The sequence below is a fragment of the Sciurus carolinensis genome, unplaced genomic scaffold (genome assembly GCF_902686445.1).
Source record: "Sciurus carolinensis unplaced genomic scaffold, mSciCar1.2, whole genome shotgun sequence".
NCBI lineage: Eukaryota > Metazoa > Chordata > Mammalia > Rodentia > Sciuridae > Sciurus > Sciurus carolinensis.
The window spans coordinates 446,486-457,849 of record NW_025920190.1 but is presented as its reverse complement, the minus strand read 5'-3'; the positions used below and the strand labels follow the sequence as shown (position 1 = coordinate 457,849).

At 53.1% G+C, this 11,364-nt stretch overlaps 1 protein-coding gene across 2 annotated transcripts; it reads right to left on the bottom strand.

Annotated features, from left to right (window-relative positions):
• Positions 1-1,132: 1,132 nt before the first annotated feature.
• On the bottom strand, positions 1,133-8,737 carry Paox (polyamine oxidase). 2 transcript variants are annotated; one of them, XM_047537870.1, is made up of 7 exons: positions 8,520-8,737; positions 7,574-8,060; positions 6,692-6,891; positions 4,696-4,948; positions 3,432-3,547; positions 2,564-2,721; positions 1,133-1,495 (listed from the first exon to the last, which is right to left on the bottom strand). In XM_047537870.1, the coding sequence occupies exons 1-7, from the start codon at positions 8,698-8,700 to the stop codon at positions 1,352-1,354; spliced, it is 1,539 nt and encodes a 512-aa protein (XP_047393826.1). In that variant the 5' UTR covers positions 8,701-8,737; the 3' UTR covers positions 1,133-1,351. The 2 variants fall into 2 exon arrangements, with proteins under 2 accessions (XP_047393826.1, XP_047393827.1); XM_047537871.1 differs by having other exon boundaries at positions 3,432-3,544.
• Between the last annotated feature and the right edge of the window lie 2,627 nt (positions 8,738-11,364).

Sequence of the window (11,364 nt, the reverse complement as noted above, 5' to 3'; positions counted from 1 at the left end):
CCCCAACATGGACAGCAGAGCCTCCTCTCTTTCCTACAAAGAGAGGGCAGTCTGGGTCGGTCTCTGTGAAAACAGAAATGTTTCCCAAAGGCATGTGAACTGACGAAATTTCAATGTCAACAATGAAGATCTTTGCCCTTCAAGAAAGCTGCATTTTCATATCCTGGGACCATAAACTAAATACTTGAATTTTTCCCACAGAAATCTAATTGGCAGGTGCCCCATGCAGAGCCAGTCTGGCAACACAAGGTAGCAAGCACTCTACAAAGCTCTGGATGTTGTCATGCTATGGGGAAGAGCCTGAGTAGTCTCCAGGCCACCAGGGGTCACACAGACCCTGGGAGGGTGAAATGAACCCAGACATGAGGATGGGGCCAGGCAGAGCTGGGCTAGGCTGCAGGGATAAGGGCAGGAGCCTGGTAGCTCTGGAAGGGTGTGGCCTTAAGGCTTCTGAAAACAGACGAAGATAGACTGTCCTGAGGTACCTCTCCAGGGTCCCCACAGCTGCAGGACGGGGAGCAGATGTCTGAGGCTCTGTGCCTCCCTGCCAAGCGCCTCTCCAGCTGTACCCATCTGCCTTCTGGTCACAGTGCTCAGGGGAAATGTCAGAGCTCATGGCAGCTCTGGTGCAGCGTAGTTACTCAACCTGAATGTTCTGCTTCCCCTGCTGTGAAACAGGAGCAGCATGGCTTGTCCGTCAGGGCTGCTGGGAGGATGCAGTGAGACCAGAGACCTACCCCAGGACTGCCTGGCACCCCAGCACCCTCCCCAGGCCCACTGCTGCGCCTGACCAACCTGCTCCCCCACACTCCTCACCTCCTCCAGAAAACCCGGGACCCCTAGGTCAGGATGGGGTACCCCATGCGTCATCCATCTCCCCAGTTCCCCACCCTTGCCTAGTCCACATACAGAGAGTGCCCGATGCAACAGCTATTGATGGGCAAGGTGGGGTGGCTCGCCAGCCACACTGTGGTCCCAGACCAGAGCAATGGGAACTTGGGGAGTAACTTAAGATGCCAGGGATAAGGGACAACCACAGGGCTAGGGACACAAGAGGTCAGAGACTTGACCCCAACCTGGCCCCAGGACCGAGTAAGGTATAAGGACAGCTCTAGGCAAGAGAAGGTGGTGTTAACTGCTTTATGTACATAGCATCCCCATGAGCAATGGCATCCAGTGACTTCCAGATCAGCCCAAGCTCAGCCCCGGCGGGTTCCAGTGACAGGCATGAGAAACATGGTGACCCAGTTATCCAAAACGGACTGTCAATGAGGTCCTGGAATCTCAAGCCAAACGGAAAGAAGGCAGGTCCTAGCATCCCCCAAGGGAGCAAAGCAGGTGGGAACTGAGCTCAGAGCCTGGGCCGGGGTTGCTGGGACTGCAGGTCCCACAGACCCATGAGGCGGTCAGCCTCCCTCCAGCCAGACAGCAGGGCCCCGTGTGTTGTGGAGTAAAACGTCCGATGTGTGGCTTCCCCCGCAAACAGGATCTGGAGCTGCAGAAAGAGACAGGGTTGGATGCAAATGAGACAGCTGAAAGAAAAACAGGAAACAGAGCCCCATGCAAACCCACTCACTCCCAAGATGGGCAGGAGACCTCATGCCTGGATGACGCAGGTGTGAATAGCACCTGGAGAAACCAAGGCCGTGGGGCGGTGAACAGCAACCTCACCAGGAGGGTGAGGAGAGACTCCAGGGCCAAGGCAGGCAGAGGAGACAAAAGCTAGAGCCTATGAGGTGGGGCAGAAGCTGACCAATAAGTGACTTGGCCAGTAAACCCGCTGAAAAGTGATACAGGAGGACTGGAAAACTGAAAGGTGAATACTGGATGATGCTGAAGAGTTATTCTTTTTTAGTGTGCCAATTATACAGTTATATATTTTTACTGGGCTTTGTGTTGTGGTTGTGCTAGGATTAGAACCCAGGGCCTCGTGCATGCCAGGCAAGTGCTCTATACTGAACTGCACCCCGACCATACTTAGTGTTCTTGTGTTCAGAGTTACATACAGGAATATCTGTGTGTATGACCATGCTTGGAAACGACACGGGGGCAGGGGCAGGGGCGGGCAGGAGGAGCCTGTGGAGCACAGGGTGGGCACCTGCAGCTTCTGCCTAATCTGTATACATTTGATGTTTTCCACAGTTTTAAAAAAAGTGGTATTATAAACATGTGCTTTACAGAAAGTTAATTTGGAGATCAAATCAGCTGAGGGGCTGGGGTAGAGTCTTGCCTAGCACGCATGGGGCCCTGGGTTTATCCCACCACCACAAAAAAAGAAAATAAAATCTTTTGGAAAAACAGTCTAGGGAGGAGACAGGTTGCCCTATCAGCTACTTTGGTTTCACTTTGTTACCAGTATTGCAGAATTCTGACTCGTGAAGCTTTGTCTATCTGTAGTTTTGATATAACCCATGTACTTGTTAATTACTTTTAATTTTGAAAAGAAAATGGCTGAGTCAGGAGGTCTGGCCCGCCCACCACTCACTCCTGCTCCAGTACCTCTGGGCCTTCACGGGACCTCTGCAGTGGAACACTGGCAGCTCACCAGGGTCTGCCCTCATACCTGGGTGCTGGTGTCGTCCACGGGGAGGGGCTGGGCCAGTAGGTCTATGTCGTCCCCAGTGCTGCCCACAGCCACGTAGCTGTAGGAGCCCCGGGTGTACGGGGCACTGTGCCAGCAAGACCTCAGCACACTCTTGGGCGCAGGCAGCTGTGGGTTTCCTGAACCAGAGATGCAGCATGTCAGCCCTCAATCATGTGTCTGCAACCGGAGTTCATTGTAAAGACTGAGCAATTTAGAGTGAAAGACACTGGTTGGGAGAAAACTAAGCCACCGAGTGCATTCCGTCTTTCTTTTCTCTGGTGCTGGGATGGAACCCAGGGTGCTTAAACACTGAGCCACATCTCCAGTCCCTTTCATTTTTTACTTTGAGACAGTCTTGCTAAGTTGCTGAGCTGGCCTTGCTTGAACTTGCGATCCTCTAGAGCTGCTGGGACTACAGGGCATGCACCACTGTGTCCGGCTTCCAGACTGTTCCTAAGAGGCTCTTCCCCTCTCAGCTGCTCTGCCACACACTGAACACACAGTCAGTGCTAACAGGCACAACCACTGAGTCAGGGGCCCTGCCAACCACTGACAGTTGGCTGCCAGAGCAGCTTTTCTGAGCCTCAGCTTCGTCATCTGAAAGTGTCTATTTAAGGACAAATAGCATTTATTTTGATGGCAGATTTTAGAAAAAAAGAAGTAGCAAGTGTTTATAAAGGCATTTTAGTTCCTCAGTGATAAGATCATTACTGACTCCACCAGTAGGAGCAAGGGTTGTCCTGGAGATGCACAGAGCTGATTTAGTTCTCTGTTCTGAAATGTGAACTTCCTGCCTAGAGACCACCCACCAGCAAAAGGCAGTAAATCTGCGTTGGGAGTTAAGCACCTGTCACTTTCCGGAGCACTTGGGTTAGAGAGAGAAGCACTTCTTCATCTGACAGCGTCTCCATGAACTCAGACTCCAGGCCAGCAATGAAGCCGCAGAGCACATGCACAGACCTGCTGAAAAGAGACCATAGGAGAGCCACAACTGGCCCCAGCGGCCGTCTCTCTGCAGACCCACACTTCGTCCACCATCCCACACGGCGTCCTGGAGCATTCCAGAGCAGCGCTCTCAGGGTCGGAGAATCTGTGTGACACCAAGACAGTGTCTGCTGCTCCCCCACCTCATCATTTGAGGATGTGCACGAGCAGTGGCCAGCAAGCTGTCCCTTGCAGCAGGGCAGTGACACCAGGTGCAGGCACCGCATGCCTCACCACACACACGAGCAGCGAACAGGGCTGGCTTCACTTGAAATCCTCCAAGCAGCGACACGTTGCTGACTATTAAATCTTGACCCCCATGTCCACCCTTTCAATAGTCTGCATGAAGAAATGGGCAGCAGGCACCAAATGCTTTGCCACATGGTGGTGACGTTCAGGAGTACAGCCCTGTGCACTAGCACCTGAAGAACACCTAACCAACAAATCATGGTACCAGCAGATGCAGCCTAAGAAGTGAGCACAGTGTGTTTGTCATGGGAAAACAACTGGTAGACAGTGCTCACTGATAGTGAAATTCAAGCACTCAAGCAAAAACCAGAATCTCTGAAAACTTGTGTCTGCTACCAACAGTGTAATAGTTTCCCAATACCAAGAAGCTTTTCTGAGATTGGTGGTGACAGGGTACTAGGCATGGGTGCTAGGCAAACACTCTACCATTAAGCCACATCCCCAGTACCTTTTCTTATTATATAACAAAATGAGTCAACATTCACAAGATCGCAAGAACCAATATTTTCTGCATGAACAAAATCACAGATAGGTGAAGGATCCATTCAAAGTGCCAGACAGACAAATGGACTTCAGTGGAACAAAGTATAAAGTCCCTGGATAAGGCCTCAGTAAGTGCAATGAAATTAAATGTTCCTTCAGTCCACCAGCACATTCTGGTCCTTTGAGACACTGACAACCTGTGTGCAGTCAACCTCCATCAGTCCCTGCAGGGGTTAGACCCAGGGTGTCAGTAGGCAGCACCCTAGAGACTCTTGTGCCCTCCACCATTAAGCCCTCAGAAGTGACTGGCAGTGAGCCACATGTACTGTTTTCTCAAGCAAACAGACCTAGGGAATGGGCCAGGCTCCCTCAGAGCTCTCAGGACACAGACATACCCGAAGGGCGGCAGGACCAAGAAGCCGATGAGCTTCTTGAACCAAGCAGCCTGCAGCGAGGGAGCAGTGTCCTGCAGAGGCGATGTGTCCTCCCACACCACCTGGATGAGCTGGCAGCCGGGCTCCCAGAAGGGTTCCTCGAACTCCAGGAAGATTTTGTTGTTGGTCCCAAAGCCTATTTTCTTGATTGCTTGTGCTTTCTCGGCAGGCAGTAGAGGATCAAAGAAGGTGTTCTGCTGTTCTTTGAGAAAACCTGGAATTCAGAATTAGATGTGATTCATACCACACCATTCTTAAACTAGAATGCATGCCCACAAGAACCCAGCCTGAGTGAGAGAGGCATCTACACACGCCATGTGTTCATTCAGGACCCTGGGGGTCAGAGATGAGGTTGACCCTGCCCACTGGGACTCTAAAGGGACACTACAAGCCTGCTGGCCACCACTGGTCATGTGCAGTTTGCATGATGGACCCCACACACTGCTTTGCAGGCAAGCTCATTCCTGAGCCTTCCACCTCTCCACTCTGCAAGCCACGTGGCTCAAGATCAGTTAAACATACAGGTCCCTGCCACACCAAAAGCTAATAAAAATTAGTTTGCATGGCAAAAATGTAACTTCAGCCCAAAGGCAGACAAGAGGATAGACAACAAACAACCACAAAGTCAAACGAGGAGATGGAGCATGTGCAGCACGTGACAGCAAGTCAATTTCCCAAAGTCAGCGAGGAAAGAAAGAACCACCAGCAGCAAACAGCAAGGTCATCAACAGGCAGTGAACAGGGACAGGTTCCCTCACGTGGTCATGGGGACACAGGTGGGGTCACCCTGTCCAGAACTTCAGCCAGCAACTCCCAGCAGGAATCTGCCTTCAAACCCAGCAACACAGCCTCCAAAACACACAGACACTGGTGACACAGGCCGCGAGGACCACTACCTGTCCATCACTATTATTAACTACCATGCAGTTAGGAGCAGGTGTGAGCCTGGAGCACTGCCTTGTGAACAGTGTGGACACACGGTTCAGATCTATCTGCCGACCACATCCCCAGGGGTCAGCCCTAGCAGCTTGGTTAGTGTGAACTGCAGATGCGAATGAACAAAGTCACTGGTGTGCAACAAAAGGACTCATGACAGATATACATGTGCTGATTTGGAGATACAGAGCGAGCTCTTAAAACAAGACAAGTAGAGCAGATGCTAATATGCCCAGTAAGAGTCTCCCTGTGGGATAGCGCAGGGTGCTGCACAGCTCGTCCACTCCGGGCACACCACAGCCAGCTGCACCACCCCAGGGCTTTCATCTCACACCCTCAGCCAAACCTAGATGCCCAAGTCAACTCGGGCACTCGCCAGTTGTGTGACTTGGGCAGTCAAGAGACTTCTCTCTCCACCTACGTGTTCAAGGCTGCCCAGCAGTGAGTGGGGAGTGGCAGGCACCTTCTGAAGCTGTCCTAAAGAACAAAAGATGCAACAGGAACACAGATCCATGGACACACACGAAGTCCAGGTCCAGTCCACAGCAATTACCCTGGCCACTCCGTCTTCAGCCACACACCTCCCCCTCCCCTACCATCAAATGGCCACACAGCTTCTGCTCACACACTTGGATGGAAAGCACCAGATTTGGAATTGGGCAGAACTGTCCACAAGGCTCCTCCCAAGGATCGCCACTCTGCCTGACCTGCAGGCCAGGTTCTTCCTGCCCTTTCCCTCCCTGAGAAAGCGAAACATGGAGAGGCAATTCCAGCCTTTCCAATCTTCCCCTGGTCCCACAAAAAGCAAAGCACACTTTTACTTGTATTTTCTTACTCTGAAGACCTTAACCCAAGGCAGGCAATTGCTACAACCTGCGAGTAGTTCCTTCCATCCATCCAGACATTATCAGAGTGAGAATGTGAGCCCAGAGCCCAGCAAACATCCCAGAGCCAAGGCAGCCTGGGTAAAGCCGGGGGCAGTGCACTGGGGAGGGGTACTGGGACTGAAAGTGGACTCTACCTAAGGGAACAGTGACGATGACATGATGCGCTGGGAGGCGGCTGCCATCCTCACACTCCACCAACACGGGAAAGGCCTCCCCAGGAAATGCGTCCTCCTGGAAGGACCCGTTCCAGTGAATGGTCTTCACGGGTTTGTTGAAAATCATCACATCCTTCGGTAAGGAGGCCATGATACAGTTGGTGAGTTCTTGGTAGCCCCTAGGAGAGATGGAGGTTGGTGTTGCTTAGAGAACTGGTAAGATTGGTGGAAATAGGTCCTCCAAGTTCCCACAGACATCACAGGGAGCTCCACTCCAAACCAAGCATGAGGAGACAGGCAGAGTCTGCCCAGAAGTGGGGAGCAGCCCCTGTGGTTTTCCTGTTCAGTCACAGGAATGTTAACACCACCTTCCTGAGCTAATGGACACAAAGCAGTCCAGGTAAGCATAGAGACAAGGGCTCCCTCAAAACCACCCCAGACTTCTGGGTTTGCACATCTTGAGTCGCAAATGCCCATCTCCTGGCAGAAGCCTCAGAGCTGACTTCTGAGGGTCCAGTGGGTCAGCTCTGCAGAGCCACACCCCACAGGGGAGAGGCCTGCCAGGCACTCTGGCTGAAGCCCCTCTGGTAGCACTCTGCACAGAAGGGGCCTCAGGGACAGGAGGGAGAGGCCTTCCAACACGTCCTTCCTCTCCCAATAGCACTCTTGAAAATAACTCTATTCTGCTTAAGTGAACAAAGTTAGGAAAAATAGTGACTGATTTTTCTGAATGGGAAGGACAAATGCCTCCAGTCTTCCCCCACCTCCTCTGCCTCCCAAAGTCAGAGTGCAGAGTCCGGCCAGACCCTTGGCTCTGGGGTGTACAGAGGGCTTCCTGGGGAGGCAGGGCCACATCCGTACCCAGAAAAGGTGCAGTCCAGCCCTGGCAGCACGGTGTACTCCCCAAATGGCGCAAGGGCCACCAGGTCCATGCTGTGGGTGCCACTCAGGCAGCACTCCACGTGGAAGAAGGTGTTCAGTATAGCCAGCTTGAGCTTCCTGGTCTCCTCGTTTTCTGTCCAGCCGGCTACCTGTTGGCCGATCTCCTTCTTGAGGTATTCCCCAACGCTGGGCACTGGGGTCTCAGCTGCATGCAGGAACTCCCGGGTCTGGTCTATCAGTCCATAAAACAGACTGGCCATCTCTGCCACCAGCTCAAGGCTCACGCGTGCCCCTGAGCTGGTACAGCACACAGAGGGCAGGCCCACATGCCCACCTGTCTCCACCAGCTGGTTTTCCTTGGACAACTCCTTCTCCCCCAAGAGACCATACTCAGCAGCCAGCTGGAAGACAGGGTTGCCCTGGGAGGGCCCGTGGATCCAGTGTGCACCCACCTCCACCACGCCACCTGGGGGCAGAGAAGATGCCATCTGGAGGTCCCCTCCTCAGAAAGGTCACCCCAGCCCTGCCCTTCCCAAACATGCTCTGAAGACCACTCCCCTTTCCCCCACAGCCATAGATCTTGTCCCTGAGAGCCAGGCGGTTCCCATAGGCAGATCTGGCTTAAGGGGAACACCCCGGAGGGGTTCTGGCCTGCTGCACCTGCCTCAGCAGGGCACTTAAAGGAAAGACCTGGAGGGAAAGAAGGGGTGCCTGGAGCGGGGCTGAGGCGGGCACGATGCAGGGTCCCAGGCTGCCTGCCGGGTCAGGCGCCTCCTGACTCGCTTCAGGTGCTGTTTCGTGCCCAGAGAGCTTGGGCTGAGTGGGTGAGGCTTCCAGGCCGGCGCCGTGGTGCTCGGGCTGAGCCGACCGGGCTCTGGGGCGGGGTTCGGGAAGGGGCTCTGCGGAAAGGATCCAAGGCGGTTACCGAAGCAGCGTTCCGAGCGGATGCGACCCCCGGCGCGGGCCGTGGCTTCCAGGACCCGCAGGTGCTGGACCGCCGGGTGGCGGCAGAGCCTCTGAGCCGCCCCCAGCCCCGCGATGCCGCCGCCCACCACCAGCACCCGCCAGCCGCCCGGAGCCTCCGCGCCATCTCCGCCTGACGCCATGGCTTGTGCTAGCGTCCCGCCGCGGGACCTGAGGCCAGGGGCGGGGCCTGGCGGGGGTGGGCGGTCGGGGCGGGGCCAGAGGGCGGGGCGGGGCCTGCTGAGGGCGGGCGGCAGAGGGCGGGGCCTAGTGGGGTGGGCGAGGCCTGGTGGTGGTGGGCGGGTAGGGGCGGGGCCTAATGAGCGGAGCCTGCTGACTTGGGCCATGAGAGGGAGCAGAGCGGGGGCGGCGAGTGGTGCCCGGCCCGAGGCAGGCGGGTGGAGAGTGCGCAGTGCGATGCTCGCCTCTCCGCGCACCCGGGGGCGGTGCCTATGGCCCAGGAGAACTGGGCACTCGGGGCGCCCTTCCGCGGGCCGACTCTGGCGGCGCACGTGGGAAGGCCATCCGGCGCCTGGAGCTGAGCGCAGACGAGCAGGGGTTCGGATTGTGATCTCCGCTGCCAGCAGATGGGGGCGAGTGTCGCACCTCAGCCGGAGTCTGGCCGGATAAGCACCTTCCTGGCTCAGCCAAGCAGCGCAGTCACCCAGAGCCCCTTTCACAGAGTTTAGGAATCGAAAAAACGGACGTGGGTCCCTGGGGTGGGGCTGAGATCTCCCCTGCTCAAAGGGAAGCTGTGAGATAGTCCCCGCAAACACGTCGTGCGTGTGTGTGTGTATGCATGCACTCATGTGCACATACGTATGGTATGTAAAGATGCTTTCACGATTTACATAGGTTACTTCCTGATAATCACATTGTAAATCGAAAATATCTTAAGCCTAAAATGCATTTAATACCTTAAACTAGAGCATCATGGCTTACCTGCGCAGTATGCTACAGCCTTAGCTGTTTACCCTTTGCATCATGGCAGAGAGCTGCCGCTGGCAAGAGAGAAAGGTAGCCCTACATACCCAGGAAAACATCAGAATTCAAAATATGGCTTCTACTGTTGCTTTTACACCATTGTAAAGTCTAAAGATGATTAAGTTGAACCACGTTAAGTTAAAGGTTAAGGGCAAAGTTCAAGATTAACAAAGGACACGTGGAGAAAAGTCTCTCAGTCTCCCCTCCCCTCCTCCTGGGCTTTTCTGCAAGAAGTTGAGTGCAAATTCAGGCAGGCTCCCAATTCAAATGGGCAGCTCTCCACTGCATTGCAGTCCAAGGAGCTGGAGGTCTTTGAACTTCCCTGAACACCCAGGGGCACCTGGTTTCAGCCACACACGGGCCTAGGCAGCCTTCTGTAGCTGCCTATTTCTCTGGGCTGAGGGCAGCCAGGACCCAGGCCACTCCAGGCTGGAATTTGCCCTCCCCTCCTAGTGCTTCTCTGGCATTCTGGTGAACTAGATGCTCCACTTCCTGCAGGTGCCCGGACAGTAGTCGCCCTTGTTACAGTGCAGTTGACCCTCGAACAATGGGAGTTTGAGCTTGGCACTTCCTATATTTGGATTTTCTCTTTTCTTTATTTTTGGAGAGTTACCACAATTTGAAAAGACTCAGAAATAAACCTTATAGGCTAGAAATACCAAGAAGAAGAAGAAAAATGTAGGCATATCATAAATGTATAAAGTATATATATATATACAAGGGCCTACTAGGTCATTAACTACTATAAACATACACAAATCTATTTTTAAAAGTTAAAAATTATCAAAACTCACAAATACAGGTCAAGCGTGGAACCATTTGCAATTCAAAGAAATGTAAACACACAGAGATGCAGTTATATCTTAAAAGTGGACTGTCTTGCCTACTGCACTGCTGTTAATTTCACAGCAACCTTGTTGCTATTGGATGCAGATACTCAAGGACTCCGCTGATCAGTTTGTCTTTGGCAAATTTCCTATCCCAGTAAAAACCCATCTCAAGTGTGCTTCTTGTATGTTCTTTATCATATACAATATATGATATATGTGTTAATTGACTACAATATTATCAGTAAGTTTCCCATTAGTAGCAGATTGTTATTAGTTCAGTTTGGGGGAGTCAAAAGTTACGTGTGGATTTTTTTTTTTTAATTTTTTAGTTGTAGATGAACACAATATCTTTATTTTGTTTATTTTTATGTGGTGCTAGGCAACTGTTTTATCACTGAGCCACATCCCTAGCCCTACATGCGGATTTTTTACTATGGTCAGACCTTACCAATTCTCTTGTTCAAAGGTCAACTGTTTTCTACCTCCCCCTCACTCCTGGCCCACATCTCCTCCACTCCACCCTGTGACTTGGAGCAGGGCCAAAGTTTGCTCCCAACCCCTAAAGCTTCTGCAGTCCTACAGGGAACTGGAATAAACTGAAGGGTCTGAACATAGATAGCAGGGAGGAAGAGGAACTAGGCTGGGTATGGGGCTGATTTGGGGACAGTGATATCTGCAGTGGGCACAGTGTGTACTGTCCACCAGGTGCACCCAGTGCCAGCAAGTGCCAGAGACTCTCTCAAAAGTAGCTAAGATTCTATGGTAGCCCAGGGACAGGTCCCAGGTCCGCAGAGTGGACTCCCAGCTGCAGGTACAGACATACACTGCACACACCTTTTAAGACACAGCCTTGCTTGACCCAGAGAAGACTGACAGGGAGAAGGCCAATGACCCCCAGAGGCAGAAGACAAGCTGGGCTGGTGACATACTCTGTAACGGAAGCTGCTCCAAAGGCTAAGGCAGGAAGACTGCAAGTGTAAGGCCAGCCTGGGC